This window comes from Mandrillus leucophaeus, unplaced genomic scaffold (assembly GCF_000951045.1).
Source record: "Mandrillus leucophaeus isolate KB7577 unplaced genomic scaffold, Mleu.le_1.0 Scaffold694, whole genome shotgun sequence".
NCBI classification, from domain to species: domain Eukaryota; kingdom Metazoa; phylum Chordata; class Mammalia; order Primates; family Cercopithecidae; genus Mandrillus; species Mandrillus leucophaeus.
In genome coordinates, this window is record NW_012107519.1 from 866,515 (window position 1) to 885,621 (window position 19,107).

General features: G+C 38.5%; 1 protein-coding gene and 1 pseudogene across 4 annotated transcripts in view; one reads left to right on the forward strand and one right to left on the reverse strand.

The window, feature by feature from the left end:
* JMJD1C (jumonji domain containing 1C) overlaps window positions 1–10,149 on the forward strand; it is a 310,806-nt gene extending 300,657 nt beyond the window's left edge. For all 3 annotated transcript variants that reach the window (XM_012002668.1, XM_012002670.1, XM_012002669.1), the window contains 3 exons: window positions 970–1,146; window positions 8,814–8,945; window positions 9,235–10,149. In XM_012002668.1, coding sequence (XP_011858058.1) covers window positions 970–1,146; window positions 8,814–8,945; window positions 9,235–9,324 — 399 coding nt within the window. In that variant the 3' untranslated portion in view covers window positions 9,325–10,149. The remainder of the gene's footprint in view (window positions 1–969; window positions 1,147–8,813; window positions 8,946–9,234) is intronic.
* LOC105527853 overlaps window positions 1–18,327 on the reverse strand; it is a 26,062-nt pseudogene extending 7,735 nt beyond the window's left edge. The window contains exon 1 of the transcript XR_001004275.1: window positions 17,456–18,327. The product of XR_001004275.1 is annotated as a 40S ribosomal protein S3a pseudogene (transcript). The remainder of the gene's footprint in view (window positions 1–17,455) is intronic.
* Window positions 18,328–19,107: the final 780 nt, after the last annotated feature.

The window sequence follows — 19,107 nt, forward strand, 5'->3', positions numbered from 1 at the left end:
CAGGATGGTCTCGATCTCCTGACCTCGTGATCCGCCCATCTCGGCCTCCCAAAGTGCTGGGATTACAGGCTTGAGCCACCGCACCCGGCCTGGATCTTTATTTTCTTTGAATCTGATAGATATTTTTGGCTGCTGACCTAGGGAATGATTCTACTCTATCACATCTGATACTATGATACTTACTGAATAGATTCAAATTTTGAGTAATCATACTTTGCCTGTAGTTGTCATATACTCTGAAAGAAATGTATGTATCAACCTGAAGTAATAGGTTCAAACCCTTTGCTCAGGTACTTTTTAAACTTCGTAATTATGGAGATTTCCTTTAAGAAATCTTCAGTGCTGATACATCATCTTTCTGAAAGGATATAAGTTCTGTCTGTGATCAATGTGAAGTAAAAGAGTTATAGCCTTGTTTGTACCATCTTATCCCTGAATACCTACCTGTATTTTAATCTGAAGTATGATCATTTGTGTCTTCTAAAGCAGATTATTTAACGGATGAAAAAGTCCCTTGAAATTGATTTTTCAAGCACTAGAAGGTTAGCCATGTAAAGGTATTTATACTTACCTTAAAAAAGGATCAATAAATGTTTATGAAATCCATACATATGAATGGTTTGGCTTTTGGTAAAAAAAAAACAACTACCCTGTTCCTCATCTATGTGCTATACTTTTGAAACAATTGTAAGGAAGGAAGGAAACCAGATAGATGGAAACTTCATAGTGGAAGGAGGCAGGAAGTAGTACTAACTATTAACAGCATTTCAGTGTTGCTGTATTGTTTTATATTCTTTGGCTTTCCAAATTATTGCAGAATGTTATTTTTTAACTGAAGAAGCTCATTCAGTTGTTCCATTGATTCTGAGAACAAAAGACTTGTTATTACAAATAAAATTGAAATTTAACTGAACAGGATTTACCATTTCCTTACTTAAATTGGGGTGTCTATTTTAATTCATATTTCAGATTTCAAAAGAACAAGGCCTTGAAGTTCTACCAGAACATGATCCAATACGTGATCAAAGTTGGTATGTGAATAAAAAGCTCCGTCAAAGGCTGCTTGAAGAGTATGGAGTCAGAACCTGTACTCTTATTCAGTTCCTTGGTGATGCTATTGTTTTGCCAGCAGGAGCACTTCATCAGGTATATACAAACTTATTTCTAGTATATCTTTTACTGACTGAAAGAACTCGTTTTGGAAAAAAAAAAATTGCTCTTAGTATAGATATAAATAGAAGACACAAATAAGAGAATTACCTGCACCAGTCTGCCTTTATTAAAATGACATCCCAGTACTTGCAGAAATCTGACATAATTACCTTAAGATTTTAAATTGTTTTAACATGAGCCAGATTTCTATTTGTATACTGTCTCTGATTTAATAGATTGAAATCTGATTTTTAAGCCCTCCTAGTGACATATGTACCTCTGAATAGTGAGTCTTAAAAGCATGGGGGGACACAGTATACAGACTTTTTATCAGGCTTTAAGCGTACCTCCTGCCTCTCTTCAGCATGATAGCATAGCAGGGGCCTGTCTAAAGAAAGATGGTATGTAATTTATGTAACTTAATCCACAAAATATAAAAACTAAAATAAATACCTAATTTAAAATACCTAATTTTTCCAACACCAGGAAAAATGGCATAGAATAGATGGGGTGGTTATGGAGGATGGGATTAAAAGTACACAGTGGATTCCTATAGGTGGAATGGGGCTACTACCGCCCAGGTTAGCCCTTATATTAACAAGGTGTACCAGGGAAACCAGAAAAAACTCAAAAAACTGCTTTTCCTCAAGAGTTGGTTCTCCACCTTTTCCACTGCTAAGTAATTGAGATGTAGCTGATGTATATTAGTTTACCAAGGAAATTTTCTCACATTTTATATAAGTATAGTCATTGACTGTTTAGCATTTATGACACTATTCCATACAAATACTACTTAGCTTTTAGGATGTGTCAGATTCAGGGTCAGATTTATCATTATTAGATCTCAAATGGTATTTATGATACAGTAGTAAAAAACAAATGTCATAATAAATGTACCTTTTTCTCTATGATAACTTCCTGGAAAAAAAATGTATTTACGTTAAGTGGTTATATTTTCCCATGGACTTATGATTATTTCGGAGATGTCATATTATTTATGATTCATGTTTAACCTGTACACCCTATACACCATTTCTTTGACTGCTAGCCTCTTAGCAGAAAACAGCTAATCTGTATTCAAATGTAAATGCCCTCAAAAGAAGAGCCTATTTAAGAGACTAGTATTATAAATCTTTTGGTACATAGGAATAATCCTTTGATAATACGAAGTAGATTCCCTTGAAGATCTTTATTCACATATTCAGTTTATCCAATGTCAGTTTTTATAAAGTTAACCTAGGTAGTCATTTTTATAAATTGAGACATAATTTGCATATAGTAAAATTTACCTTATTTAATGTATAATTCTGTGAGTTTCAACAAATGCATTGTTAGGTAACAACATAATCAAAATATAGAACAATTCCATCACTCCGAAAAAATTCCCTCTTGCACTTTTTTTTTTTTTTTTTTTGAGACAGAGTCTTGCTCTTGTTGCTCAGGCTGGAGTGCAGTGGTGCGATCTTGGCTCACTGCAACTTCTGCTTTCCGGGTTCAAGCAATTCTCCTGCCTCAGCCTCCTGAGTAGCTGCGATTACAGGCATGCACCACCACGCCTGGCTAATTTTGTATTTTTAGTAGAGATGGGGTTTTTCCTTGTTGGTCAGGCTGGTCTCAAACTCCAGACCTCAGGTGATCTGCTTGCCTCAGCCTCCCAAAGTGCTGGGATTGCAGGCGTGAGCCACCATGCCCGGCCTCCTCTTGCACTTTTATAGTCAACCTCTTCCCACCCAAAGTTCCTGCAACTAACTTGCTTTTTTGTCCCTATAGTTCTTCTTTTATGAGTATGCCATACATTTGGAATCACACAGTATGTACCATTTAAGTCTGGCTTTTCTTAATGTATTTGAGATTCATCCCTATTGTTGTGTTTATCAGTTGATTCTTTTTTTATTGCTGGGTAGTTGTATGAATATTTTTTTCATTTTTTAAATCTGTACATTCACTGGCTGAAGTACATTTGGGTTGTTTCCACTTTGGGGCAATCATAGATAAAGCTATCATAAACATTCATATACATGGTTTTATGTGAACACAGATTTTTATTTCTATTAAGTAAATACTGAATGGTGGGATTGCCTGGTGATACTATAATGTATGATTAAATTTAAGAAACTGCCAGACTGTTCTCTAAATCGGTTGTTCCATTTTCATTTCCCAGTGCAGGGTTATGTGAGTTTCATTTCCTCTGCTTCCTCGCTAGTGCTTGTTACTGTCAGTTTTGTTTTTAGACCATTCTAATAAGTGTACAGTGGTGTCTCATGGTGGTTTTACTTTGCACTTTCTTAATGACTAAACATTGGGCATCTTTTTATATCTTGATTTGCCATCTGTATATCTACTTTGGTTAAATATGTACTCAAATATTTTGTCTATTTAGCTGCTTTTTTTCTGAGTTTTGAGTGTTTCTTGCCAATTTCTGATAAGTCTTTTATCTGATAATGTATTTTACAAATACATTTTCCTTTCCTGTAGCTTCTCTTTTCAAAGAGCATTTTTTTTCATTTTTCCATTTTTTTAAAGGATAGTATCTTGCTTTGTTGCCCAGATTAGAGTGCAGTGGCACAGTCATAGCTCACTGTAATCCCAAACTCCTGGGTTCAAGTGATCCCTCCACCACAACCTCCCGAGTAGGTGGTACTGTAGATGTACACCACCATGCCCAGCTGATTTTTAAAATTTTTTACGGAGATGGGGTCTTGCTATGTTGCTCAGGCTGGTCTCGAACTCCTAGGCTCAGGCAATCCTCCTGCCTTGGCTTCCCAAAGTTTTGGGATTATAGGCATGAGCCAGCCCACCTGGCTGGTTTTTTCATTTTGATGAGGTCCAGTTGATCAATTTCTCTTTTATGGATGATATTTTCATAGTATCTACAAAATTGTTGCTTAGCCCAAGATCACTAAGATTTTCTCCTTATTTTCTTCTAGAACCATTATAGTTTGAGGTCTTACATTTGGGTATGAAATTTAGTTCATCTTTGTATGTAGTGTATAGTATGGATCGAGGTTCAATTTTTTGCATATGGGCATTTGGCTGTTACAGTACTATTTGTTGAAAATACTACTTTTTAATGTTTTTCTTTTGAAAATATAATACATAAATAGAAAAATTCAAAAGTATAAAAAGTTCACAGTGAAAATTCAGTATCTCACATTTTCCCCCAGTTCCTTTTATCCAGATGCAATCATTGTTACCCCAAAGAGATTTCATGCTTATACTTGTCTCCCTGCTGCTACTTTTTTGGGAAGAGTGGTCTTTTAGTAGGCTCAAAGTGACCTTGTTAAAAGTTAGGTTAGTTTACATATCCACTTCCCCCTCTGTCTCACTGCCTTCATCTCATGTGGCTCTCCTAGTTCCTCTCTAGCCATCCTGCCCTCTTTGCTACTTCCACACACACCAAGTATGTTTCCTCTCCAGGGCTTTTGTGCTTGTTAAGCTTTTTTGCTTGGAATCGTTTTTCTCTCAGGTATCTGTAAGACTTGCTTCTTCGCAATTTTTTAGACTTCATTCAAATTTCACCTTCTTGGTGAGGTCTAGTTTAAAGCTGTAAATTGTGTCCCCCAACTTTCTGTCACCTTTTCCTGCTTTATTTTCCTCCATTTGAGTTGTCACCTTAAAATATGCTTTACAATTTACTCAGTTTGCTCATTGTCTTTTAACCCCCACTAGAACGTAAGCATGATGAAGTAAGAGATTTATCTTTTCCATTGCTCTCTTCCCATGCCTAGAATAATGCATTTAATGTTTGTATTATTAATAAGTCTCTATTCTGAAGGCCTGAAAATATGTTCTCAATAACAACATGTTTTTGTACAAGGGTAGATGAAAACAAATTTATGGCTTTCTATAATTTATATATATTGGGCTTTTTGTAAAACATATAAATGTTTACTTCTTCCTATATGTGCTTTCTCTGGCTACTTCCAAAAGTTTACTTAGGTTAGAACCCACTTTATGACTATACACATTCTCTTTGAGATAGTTAGAAAATTCACATAGATTATACAAATACAATTTCATCTATAAAAAATGTTATATCTAAATACACCAAGGCAGCATATATTACCTAGACTGACAAATTATATTCTGAGCTCTGCCACTAAATTGCTGAGTGATCCAAAACAAGATCTAACTTCTTTGCTACATATTTTGGCACAGAAATTACCAGCTATATAAAAGGGAATTGCCACCTTTCCTCTCCTATGTGTGTAATGACAACAACACAGCTCTTTATACTCTGTTGAAAGGATGTTGTCCATAATTCACAATTGGTGGCAATGCAATTTTAAGAGAAAATAAGTAATAAGTGTTTACAATATTAACCTATGTTTGAGATGCATTATTACTTACAGCCTGTTTAGGTCTTAGAAGTTCTGAAAACTGTTCATGACTTCACTTCCAGTAGGCTGTAGGTGGCCCTCAGAATAATCAGACTCTAAATCAGTGTTCTGACACTTTAGCATATGTTAGAATTTCATGGAGGGCTTGATAAAGCAGATTGCTGTACCCCACTACCAGAGTTTCTGATTTCAGTGGGTCTGGGGAGAGACCTGAAACTATAGATTTGTAACAAGTTTCCAGGAAATGCTGATTTTAGTGTCCAGGGACCACACTTTGGAAACCACACAAATGGGAATCTCATGCAAACCCAAGGCACCTATCAAAAAATTTTCAACCAAGTGATTCTGCATGACAGGGGCCAACAGTGATAGGGAAGAAACAAGATTCTGTTCTTTGGCCTGTCAACAATGACCATTGCCAGAGCCAAATTGAGAGAAGAGTGGGCTGTCTGTTCAAGGAAGCTGAGGGGTATAATCTTAGCAAGCTGAGGGAAAGCAGCATAGCCACAGTCCTCTTTATATGCTAAGAACTATTCTAGAATGGGAGACTTACAAATCTTCTCTTGGTAACTGGGACTCAGTCTGTGAAACTCCTGTACATCCCTCCACAGAGCAATGACACTGACCTCCAGGATTCTGTAGTATTCTGAGGTTTAGAGTGGCCTTTACTTAAAAACAGCAACCGTTTTTTGTTGTTTTTTTTTTTTTAAGTTAACACATAATCTTTAGTAAACTTTGCCCAAAAATACTGAGTTTAATTGATTGTGTTTGGTTATTTATCATGAGTTTAGAAAATTTTAAAGTTGTAATTCTCTGTATTCATATGACCAAAAGGACTTCTTGGCAAAATCTTTCCACACTAAGTTCTCACAAATAACTGAGTAAATAGCAATCACAGTGTCAATAATCCTACTGTGAATACAAATTATATTTTCTTAACATTACCTGTTTATAATTATAACTGATGCTTTTAGGCAAGTATGAATAAGACAATGTCAAGGAAGTGAAATATAAATGACTCAAATGTGACAAAGAAAAGGGATAATCAAAATGAGAAGTTGAGTTGTGTTCTGCTTTAAAACTGAACCCCTGGGCTCTTCAAAGTAACCCTCAAGCCTTTATGCAAAGTATATCAGGTAGGGGTCGTTAGGAAACCTAATAGCATCTTGTAAGCACTAATAAAGGTTACTGTTCTAAAAGTCATTTTAAAACAACCATAAGCTGGCAAAGACTGACAGAATGAACTTTTTCAGAACTCTGGAATCTAATCGAAAACTTATACAGCAACCAAGAGACTGCTAATGAAGAAAAGGGCAGCTGATTTTTGGCATTTAAGGAAATCTCTTGTTAGGTCACTGGCTGACCAGTGAGATAGTGGAACAGAGACTTCAGTGACCACACCCAACAAGGAATACTGCCTTTGCAAAAACAGTTTGGAAAGTCACTAAACAAGTGGATGACTGCAGCCCTCAGGAATCAACAACAGCAAACTGAGGCAGGGAGAGATTATGATTACACATTGTAATGTTCAGATGCCCAGTTTTCAGTAAAAAGGTACAAGGCATACACAGAAAGAGGAAAGTATGGCCCATTCAAAGGGAGAAAATAAATTGGCAAAAACCTTCCCCGGGAAGCCCAGACATTGGACTTACTAGACAACTGTCTTAAATATGCTCAAAGAGCTAACAGAAACCAGGAAAATGATGGATGAACAAAGTGAGAATATCAATAAAGAGAAATTGTATTTAAAAAGAACCAAGTATACATTTTGGAGCTACAAATGATTTTAGGACATGCTACAGCTAGATATACCAAAAGGTTCTTTCATGCTAAAACTTTGGAAAGACTCTCCTTAAGTTCAGATAAATGAAAGATATAAGGAGAGAGGGCATTTGGAGACTGTGTATGCTGGTATGAGAGTTAATAAGCAGGACTGTAAAGCATCTGTTAAGACAAGACACCGCAGGAGTTGGGCTCCTGTTGACTTGCCATTTATTGGCTGATTTGTCTTGGGACAGGCGCTGAACATCTCATCCATAGTTTCCTGCTCTGTGAAATAGAGCATCTGTTCTACAGACACATTATGAAGAGCCAGTGAGACTGTACAGAAATGCTGAAAATGTGAGGCATCCACTATATTCATCCTCCAGAGGAACCAACAGCCTAATGATTAAAGAAAGAGAATGTTTACTTTACTATGCTACCAAGTTATCAATAGAGGCACAGTGCTTGAGTTAAAGAACTCTGCAGACTTCAGCAGCTGTTCAGGTGGTCATTATGCCCAGAGGAGGAATTCTAGCCCCTCTGGAATTCCATCACCCTATCATCAATTAGATTTTTTTTCCCACAGTCTCCATTTCCCACTTACTATCTCCTTCATCTCACTCCTCCCAATTAAATTTATTTTGCATACTTAAAATTAGAATAACTTTAAATGCTTAGTTTTTCAATTATTTCTCCTTTCCCAGGAATTTTTGTGACATTTTTTAATATCAAGAGAAGACAATCTACAAACACCACAAATCCCAGATTGGATCAGCTTGGGCCTGCCTTCCTTGTTTTACTGGCATTAATAGAAAGCAGCTCTATAGTCAAGTGCAAAGTCAGTTTGTAAATGCTGAGCAAATAACAGATAAGACTATTGACTGGCTTCTTGGGAAAACTGTTTAGTCAGGAGAGAGAACACTGTTGAAAAACTGTTGTACTGATGTCACTGGTGGTTGAAGGGATATCTTTAATTGGCTAATTTGAAAGAAAGTCACAAAAGAAAGGCACGAATAACCAAAATCCTGGTATATTTCTGAAACTCAGTCGAGGTCATTAGATCTGTCTGGAACTACATTTTCCAGCCCAGTTCCTAACAAAGTTTCATTTCCTTTTCTTTATTCTCTGATGTAAGAGTTAACAGTGAAATGACCAAAATCCTGAAAGCCAATGGAGCAACAATAAACATACTCAGATAGATTGCCTCATAAATTCTTTCAAGTTAGTTTTTAAAAGTAACACATTTTTTAAAAGTCCACGTTGGCAAAATTGATAATTTAATATCTGGTTATCAGCCTCTCCAAAGGATTCCTGGAAAAGTTATTTTCTTTTTATCATTTAAAAATATTCCATTTACAAAGTCACTTTACATGAAGCTTTTCAGTGACATAACTTTCTCATAAAATGTGGTCTTCTGCTTTAAAATCCATTTGATGTTTTGGAGAAAGTAAATTCTCCAGTAGAATTGTCTCTTGTGTTTATTGGTTTTAAATAACTCGGCTTTTCTTTGCTCCACCTCCTAAAACTTATATTTCACTGTTTTTCTTTTGGGGATAGGTTCAGAATTTTCACAGCTGTATTCAGGTAACTGAAGATTTTGTGTCTCCAGAACATCTTGTGGAGTCATTTCATTTAACACAGGAACTGAGACTTTTGAAGGAAGAAATCAATTATGATGATAAACTACAGGTAAGAGTTAGGTGTTCTAGGTCCTGTTCTGCAGGCTTTTTATATTCAGAAATATACATGTAGAACAGCTTAGGCAGTCATTGCCTAGTTGGTCACATTAGGGTGACAAAGATTACCACCACCATGTATTTAATTGTATGATTTATAGTGTCCCTTTTGGCTTAACATTTTTCTTATATTTGGCTTTCCTAGGCCCCTATTAAAATAGTTTTTTTTGTAAAATCTGGAAGTTTTCATTTTTTAATTTCTGTCCAACTGAAGTGATTAGAAATATCAACATCTCTTTCAGGTTAAAAATATTTTGTATCATGCCGTCAAAGAAATGGTGAGAGCCTTGAAGATACATGAGGATGAAGTAGAGGATATGGAAGAAAATTAAGTGTGATCCAGTTTGATATATTTAGGTCATTGAACTGGGATTACTTAACCTTGAATGATGATATGTATGCACACTGACTTACGCTTCATAAAACCATCAGTGCCAAGAAATTCTCTTTGTAGTAATTACTTGTTACTGACACTGCAGCAGTATAGCCTATGTCACAGCTCCTGTGATTCAATGTTAGCTATAAAACAAACAGAATTTTAAAAGCAGCACTATATAGCTGTTTTGTATTATAGTGTATATGATGTTTGTGAAAATGCCAGATTTAAAATGATGTATTTATTTTTGGTAAAAAATAAAAAATTCTATGCTATATTGTTGATCAAGTGTAAATGTGACCTTGTACAGTTTACTAAAATTACTGATATTTTTCACTACATTGAGACAGTTACTGTGAGAATAGGACACAAACACCAGCTATTGCCTGCATCTGGGAAATTGCTGAATCGCACAGCAGTCATGTCATAATCAGAAAATTACTGCCAAATAATTGTAAAATTTGTAAAGTATAAAGTATATAAAGTAGATACTAAATACAGACACTTCAATATTTTGTTGAAGCTATTGACTGTACAATTAAACATTTTCAAAAGGTGTAATTTATTTAAAATTGTCTCATTTTGGTAAAATTTATGTGAACTTTTAAAGCTAAATATTAAACTTAATATGCTATGTAAATATATACATATATACATTTAATGATGTATTTTTTTAAAACATTGGCTTGCTTTTGTTAAAGTGCAAGTGTTACATATGGCTTTGTACATTAAAGTTGAAAGGGGTTTTACATTTTCCATTAAAAGGACTTTATCAAAAATTGACTTTTTCCAGAGTTCTCCCTGTGTTGACAAGCATACCACTGGGGGCAGAGAAGAGCCCGAAGTCAGTCATCCTGGGTATAAATATGAGTTCTGCCACTTACTGTATGACCTTAGCAAGCTGTTTTAATTTGAAGTCTTGGTTTTAATAGCTGGCTGCTATTGTCAGTTGGTTGCTTGAGGCTTACGTATTCGTAACCCTTTAGGTTGCTGAAAAGATGTAGGTCTCCACTGACACCTGCAGGATATTGAGAGGATAGCCTTTCCTTCTCATCTGAAAGCAAAGCATTTAGCTTAAAAGAAAGTGGGAGTCCACGTTGTAACACCTTGCAAGTTGCTTATACTGTTTTTCCCTGTGTCACCATCATTTAGCTCCATGTAATCTGTTATGCCACCCTCCACTTCAGGCAAGGTTCAGCCAGGAATGTGAGCAATTACATTTCACATGGATTACCTACATGTGGCATTTCTTATTAATTACCTACACTCATCATGGGATGGATAATGACTACTTGGCTAGAAAGAAAAATTGGCCTGAGGAATATTTCAAATGGTTTTGTGAACCTTCTTTGGTGAGCTTTTGACTTTCTTAAATACCATTTTTCCATATGTGCCTCAGCTGATAAAGTGGCTTCTTTTGCCTAATGCTTTCATATGTTCCATCTGATTTAATTTTGATATTAAGTGAAAGCCAAGGTGTTAGTTCTGGAGTAGAGCACCACCTGCTGGTCCCCTAAAGCCTGCCAGGATCCCACAGTCTGTGGCGATTGTTTTTCCTCAAAAGCTTTTGCTGCTTGCTCTTGCATGAGCCACCTTTGAACCACATTTACAACTTATTCTGAATAGCTGAAGCTAACAAAGATAAAGCCAGGCAATGTGGCTTCTTTCAGTGCAGACCCACCTTAATGAGTATTCTATCCATAGTCGGAAGAATATTCTATCCATAGTCTGAATTCCATGCTACTGACCTAATTCCTTGTAAACCTGGGGTGAAGGGAGAGGACCATAATGTTTACATCCTTAACGACATTTGTAGGCTTTTTGGAAGGCTGGGGAGTTCATTACTGATTACTCCCTAATTACTGGAGCAATTCCTCTGGCCTTTTTCTCTCCATCCTTTTGGTTGGGTCTGATGCTCCTCAGGATTATGTCTGAGTATGTCAGCTCCCTCCAGACAGTGGTATGGTGTTATCTTAAATGTGTAGAATAATTTGAGAAACAACAAAGAGCCTTTATAAAAGGAAAGTCGTGGTGAGTACTTTAGTTCTTTCCCATTCTAGTGTATAATGTTTTTTTGAGACAGTCTCGCTCTGTTGCCCAGGCTGGAGTACAGTGGTACAATCATAGCTCACTGTAGCCTTGAACTCCTGGGCTCAGGTGATTCTCCTGCCTCAGCCTCCCGAGTAGCTGGGACTACAGGCACACATCACTGTGCTCAGCTAATTTTTTGAGACTGAGTTTCACTCTGTCACCCAGGCTGGAGTTCAATGGTGTGATCTCGGCTCAGTGCGACCTCCAGCTCCCGGGTTCAAGTGATTCTCCGGCCTCAGCCTCCCGAGTAGCTGGGACTACAGGCGTGTGCCACCACACCTGGCTAATTTTTGTATTTTTCATAGAGATGGGGTTTCACTATGTTGGCCAGGCTGGTCTCGAACTCCTGACCTGATGATCCACCCGCCTCAGCCTCCCCAAAGTGCTGGGATTGCAGGCGTGATTTTTAAATTTCTTATTTATTATTTTCTTATGTATTTTTTTTTTTTTTTTTTTTTAGTAGAGATGAGGTCTTATGTTACCAAGGCTGGTCTCTTATCTCCTGAGCTCAAGTGATCTTCCTACCTCAGCCTCCCAAAGTGCTGGAATTAAAAGTGTAAGCCACCACACCTGGCCCTAATTGATAATGTTTTTACTGGAATATGGATTTCTTTTCATGAATAATCAATACATGCATTCAAATGCATTTGTCTTCTGCCATGTGTCTGGGGACTGTAATACCCAGAAAAATCAGTGTCTGGTTTTCTGTCACTTCCCTTTTTGGTAGATAGGTTATGGATTTAGTAACATCCGGGTAAAACTAATAAGCTTCAGAAAAGTGCTGTTACACCTTTACTTTGCTCTGTGTATATATACTATAGATCGATAGATTCAACGTGTTCTATTTCTAGATGCCAGCTTATCAAAGATGCTCACAAATGAGATCAGCAGTCAGCCATGGGAGAGGAAAAAGTGATTTAGTTATTCTATATAATGGGTTTTGTTTTGTTTTGTTTTTTTGAGATGGAGTTTGCTGTTGTCATCCAGGCTGGAGTGCAGTGGCACAGTCTTGGCTTACTGCAACCTCTGTCTCCCGGGTTCAAGGGATTCTCCTACCTCAGCCTCCTAAGTAGCTGAATTACAGGCCCACGCCACCATGCCCAGCTAATTTTTGTGGTTTTAGTAGGAATAGGGTTTCACCATGTTGGCCAAGGCTGGTCTTGAACTCCTGACCTCAGGTGATCCGCCCACTTGGCCATCCACAGTGCTGGGATTACAAGTGTGAGCCACTGCGCCCAGCTAGTTATCATTCCGTATTCAATACGGTATTCAGTATGACTTGGGATAACAAGTTGGCCAAGACACAAGGTTATATATGCTGCCAGTCCTGTCACCAGGATGCAGACTCAGACATTTCCAACTGCAAAAGTTATGACATGGCCTAGTTATGCAATTATTATATAAACCTACATAGATATGCTTTGAAACAATATAAAAATGTAGCAAATGTTAGTAGTATGCGAAGTACTTTGGCTCGTCCTGGTTCTTTTAATGAAAAGTAATTGACTTTTAAATAACAATGAAATGTTGGCAGGCTCCAGGTCACTGGCTGCATGCCTTGTAAGTTAGTTCCCTTTCTTGGCTGCAGAGGTTTTCACAACTGGCTGTAGCTAAAACAGAATTGTCCTTTCTGTGTCTTGTCTGTGAAAAAGACCTCAGCCCTGGGGCCAGTGGAGGGTATACCAAGGACATACATTGTACGGGGTGGGTCAAATGGACTCCACTTTGAGAGGAAGGGCATTATGAGTACAGAAGCCAACACTACCTCACCACCCCTTAGTCTTTGACCCAAATTTAACAGGATAAAAGATGTGGAGAGCTGGATGAGCAAACAAATACACTTTGGGAGACCAAGGTGGGTAAATCACGAGGCCAGAAGTTTGAGACCAGCCTGGCCAACATGGTGAAACCCCTTCTCTACTAAAAGTATAAAAATTAGCTGGGCCTGGTGGCACAGGCCTGTAGTCCCAGCTACTCTCTAGACCAAGGCACGAGAATTGGTTGAGTCTGGGAGGCAGAGGTTGCAGTGAGCTGAGACTGTGCCACTGCACTCAAGCCTGGGCGACAGAGCCAGACTTTCTCAAAAAAAAAAAAAAAGAAAAAAAAAATGAGAAGGAAGTGTAAGATCAGATGCGAACTGACTGCTTTTCCAAGAAGAGCCAGTGTGGTCCTCTGGCACCATAGTAAGGATGGTAACTGACAGGTGGGGCTACTGCGGAATATGGAAACAACGGTTCAAGGTGGGTGATAACAGGTTTGCTTTAGTAAGTGGAAGAAGTTCACGACAAAGACAGGGATCACTGTTCCCAGCCGCACATGCCATGCCCTACATAAGTGTAAGATAGAACTATCTTGGGCCAGGTGTGGTGGCCCACGGCTATAATCCCAGCACTTTGGGAGACAGGCGGGTTGATCACCTGAGGTCAGGAGTTTGAGACCAGCCTGACCAACATGGTGAGACCCCGTCTCTACTAAAAATACAAAAATTAGCCGGGTGTGGTGGTACAGGTGTGTAATCCCAGCTACTCAAGAGGCTTAGGCAGAAGAATTGCCTGAACCCAGGAGGCGGAGGTTGCAGTGAGTCGAGATCGTGCCATTGCACTCCAGCCTAGGAGACAGAGCAAGACTGTCTCAAACAAACAAAAACCCTGTATTTACAACTTACTCAAAAGTGTTAGGCAGGCATTGGTGATATGATGGTTTAAAAAAAAAAAGATGCTGAGGACTGGCCCATCTATGCTAAATAGTATATGACAGGTATATACAAAGTATTTGGAAAAGGTGTAATAAATTTTGCCTGGGGTTAGGGAAGGCTTCGGAAAGGTAGTATTTGCACAACCCTTCAAGTAACAAAAAGGACAGAGCAAATGTGTATATATTAGATCTCCATTTGGCCTTTTTGCATAAACACATTCACTGAGACTTCTATACACTTTTCAAGAGTGATTTAGAAAGTCATTCACTCTTAATTTCTTGTTCTAGAAGGGCAGCAGGGAAGGAGCTGCATCTTGGAATAGCCTTTATAAGAGGTGAATGTCAGTTAGACAAATTCCTATCATAGTTGTCTAGTAAACGACTACCAGGATGTCATAGGCAAGTCAATGTAGTCTCATCTCTCCCATTCTATAGATAAAATATAATCACATTATTTTCACATTAAACATCTAGAAGATACTGTGGTAGCCTGAGGCGCTTTTCTTATCAGTGAATTTAGGCCGGGTGTGGTGGTTCATGCCCATAATCCCAGCACTTTGAGAGGCTGCAGCCGGCAGATTACTTGAGGTCAGGAGTTCGAGACCAGGCTGGCCAACATGTTGAAAACCCGTCTCTACTAAAAATACAAAAATTAGCTGGGTGTAGTTGTACATGCCTGTAATCCCAGCTACTTTGGAGTCTAAGGCAGAATAGCTTGAATAGCAAGAGATGGAGGTTGCAGTGAGCCAAGATCACACCACTGCACTGTAGCATGGGTGACAGAGCCAGACCCCGCCTCTCCAAACAAACAAACAAACAAACATTGTATAGCCAACCTAATATATTTATTTTATCCCCTAATTTGTTTGGGAGTGGGTAATACATATGTGGGGACTCATCTCCAAAATTTTTGAATAACTAGAATTTACTCCTGTTTTGCAGAGACAAATTACATTGCACAAGAAAATATTAAGCAAACATTTCATATAGAAAGGAAAAAGGCCAGCCTATACAACCTTTTAGGAAAATGAATTCCATTTTAGTTTCTAAAAATCACTACACTATGAAAAGTTCCACAAATACAAACCACAGGGCTTATATGAAAAATGGTATTAGGGCATAGCACTTTAAAACTTCACCAGTGACACATTTAAAAACAGTAGGTTTACACATAAACATTTAAGAAATATATAAACACTACAAACAAATATGGCACTTTACCTTGAGGAAGACTCAGTGTGCTTATGGAAGTGGGCCTCAGAAGGGTTGCAGTTTGTGATTTGACTTCCTGTGAAAGTAAGGGCTATCTGGAATAGAGGGAAAAGAAGGTGGGTTATCTGGAAGGTGGGCTATCTGGAATCAGAGGGAAAGGAAATATGGATGGGTGTAGTTCAATGTCACTGTGAAAGTGTCTATTCGAGGTGTGTGTGGGTGCTTTATGTGTTTCCCTGCAGCTTGGTTCAAGAGGTGCAGTTTTCTGCGTTCATTTTCTTGCAGAATGAATTGCTCCCTAAGCAAATAATATATTATATTGGAACAAATTTGCATGTTCAAAACCAACAGCTGAATTGACTTGTACACCAAGAGATTCTTCAAATCAAAGCTTTCTAAAACCAATGAAACCATAGGATTTCAGAAACCAATTCTAGAACATTAAGGATTTGGCATAGCTGTTGAATTGGTATCATGTGACTTGATCCATTATTTCTCACATTCCCTCCCAGAGGATAAATAAAAGTAGCAATTTAGCCCCTTTAGATTGAGTCCCATGACAGATTGTTGTAAATGTGTTCCAAATGTACAAGTTCCAGAAATTACTTAGTCCTGGAAAATTGCTGCTTATCCCTGGGCCACTGTAGTCTGCTTTCCTGTATGCAACCTGAGTTAGGAGTCCACCTCAGTATTCCAGTCATGTCTTTCCAACCTTTAGCAGGTGGCTGGATTTTTCAAGTCAGCTGAAAAAATTTTGGTCAACTGAAAAATTCTCATAGTCTCGTGTTTCTACTGTTTAAACTAAGTTAAGTTGAAGTTTTCTGTGATACCCTGTAAGCCAGAAGCCACTACTGTGAACTACAGGGAGAGGGGTTTACTTAAAAGGTATACAGGGGTGACCACTAATTGATTTGAGCTCAAATTGTTTCTGATTCTTAAAAACCTCAGGGGTTTTATTTATTTTTTCCCCAAACTTATCAAGATAATGTGAGGACTAAGAAGTGTAAGGAATTGGGGGAAGGGAGGGTACCTGGAGGGGGACACCTGTAATTCCCCCACCCAGAGGTGATCATGGTTATTGGCTTACTTCTGACAAATCTTTTCCATGTATGCCACTCTACAGAGCATAGATCATTATATAAAAATTGGCATACCATTTTTTCTGTCAGCATATCAATATGCCAAACACTTAAACTGAACATTTCTAATAGCTTCATAGTCCCACACAGATTTATCATCACAAAACCATGGGCAAGCAATGTAAGTCTGTATCCCTCCATTTTGAATTGTGAGCCTATTTATCATTGCCAGCCTTTCAATAAATGAGCCTGCCTTTCAAAAATCCAACCAATACCTCAAGTACTGTATTCAACCAACTTTAAAGACCAAGACAAGTGCCATTCTGGAATTTACCGCAATGCCCAAAGTGTGGATATTTCAAATAGATGAACATTACCTAAGAATGAAAACTGGTCTATGACCCTCTTGCCCCATTTAACATCTTGCTGCCTCCTTAGAGTTTTATTTAGTTTCAACACTGAAACCAAAGGATTTTGTGGCAATGTTTAACTTTTTTTTCTTTTCCAATCACCAGCTTAATGGAATGTTTAATATCCTTCTGTTTCTTCTATTAACATCTGGCGTTCTTCCCTGAACAGCCATCTCCTCCTAAGAATAGGGAAATATCTGATATCAGGCCCTCCAAAAAGATCTATTAGTGGCAACGAAGACCCTGGGACTTAATAACACTCTGAATAGCAAGACTTTTCTTTAGGGAATTTCCTTGGAGGAAGCCTAGGGCTAATTGTTGTTTGGTTCTTCCAATCAACCAAATCAAGAGTCCCTTCCCGGAAACTACCTTTGGGCATCCCTTAGGAGGCTTTGGTCCCTGAGTCCTATCCCACTCCCTAATTAACCTGTCTCCTTTGTCTTCCTGTACATCCTGGAATCTGTGTTTGGCAATTTTAAAGACCTTCTCATTTGTATTCTTGATTCCTTCACCCTTTATCCTTCCGTCATATCTGGACTACCCCTCCCACTTTTTTCTTTTTTTCTTTTTTTTTTCACAAATAGCACTTTTTATTTGACACTATTTGAAGTCTGAACTTTAAACAGATTCTTGGAGTGGTGGTTCATATCCATCAGCTCATTCGACTTTAGCACCCGTCTCGTCCCCAGTGGCTTTTCCAGAACTCCTGCCGTCACCATGAAGCTCCATGAGCTTTCCCAATTCAAACTTGGGCTTCTTCAGCATTTGTACTTTTCTAACAAAGACATCATGGAGAGGATAAATAGATTGGCAAGCCTTTTCTATGTCTTTTCCAGTGCTGTCTGGAATCAATTTATTGACCACTTCTTTCAAGTCATTTGTCTGCACCTCTCGGGTCATGATTTCCATCATCTTCTTCCGGATTTGGCGAACCTGTTGATGCTGAGCACAAGAGGTCTTCCGTATCTGATTGTTGCGTTTTTTAGTAAAACCAACACAGAACAGATGAAGCAAGTAACCATCGGTAGTCTTGACATCAACATGAGCTTCAATCATTGTCTGCCACTTTTTGACCATGGAATACATTTTGTCACGGGTAAGATCCATGCCATGGAAGTTAGTCAGGCAGTTTTTGTCCTGAACATCTTCAGTAATCAGCGTGAATTTTCTAAATGCAACTTCATCATTCTGCAAATCAGCAAGACTCACTTCAAACACACGACGCTTGAGGCCATCAGATGCAATTTTGGTTCCTTGGGTCCTGGTGACGAGTGCCTTTCCAATATTTCTTATATTGGACATAGCAGGTGCTTTCACATCATACCAATCTTTCTTAGAAAATGGATCAACCACTTTTTTCTTGGCTCCCTTTTTGCCACCTTTCGTAAGGCGCTTGTTCTTGCCAACTGCCGTGGTGCTGGTCAGAGAGTCAAAAGGGCCCTCCCACTTTTTTCTAATGTAGTGCGCCCGCATTAGAGAAACAGGCTAAGACCGCAAAAACTAAACTCGGCTTCACTTGGATTCTTTTGGCCCTAACTTTGAGGGCTTATTCCAAATATTTTCCATTCCGCAAGTCCGGAACCTGATCTTGGCCCCTTCATCTTTAGGAAATAAAAAGCTAATCCACTTGAGCCTCCCTCAAATTTCATCTCATATTGTCCTACTGTATGATTCTGACCAAGATTACTCACCTCCCTTAATTCCATGCCTTTGTTCCTGCTGTTCTAGAAATACAGCCGGGTGCACTGGCTCATGCCTGTAATCCCAGCACTTTGGGATGTCCAAGCGGGTAGATCATGAGGTCAGGAGTTCAAGACCAGCCTGGCCAACATAGTGAAACCCTGTCTCTACTACAAATACAAAAATTAGCTGGGTGTGGTGGCGCATGCCTGTAGTCCCAGCTACTAGGGAGGCTGAGGCAGGAGAATCACTTGAACCGGGCAGGCGGAGGTTGTGGTGAGCCGAGATCGCACCACTGCACTCCAGCCTAGGCAACAGAGCTAGACTCCATCTAAAAAAAGAAAAAAGAGAGAGAAATACCTAGAAAGTCATTTCCCCATTCTTTGATCCCAGATACTTTAATGGAGGTGAGAAGTATACCAGCTACTTTGTATTTTTAGTAGCATAAGGCAAGATGTTTATAAACTACTCTTACTATGAGACATTTACCAGCATCCAACTAAGGACTTTTTTTTTTTTTTTTTTTTTTTTTTTTGAGACAGTGTCTCACTCTGTGGCCCAGGCTGGAGTGCA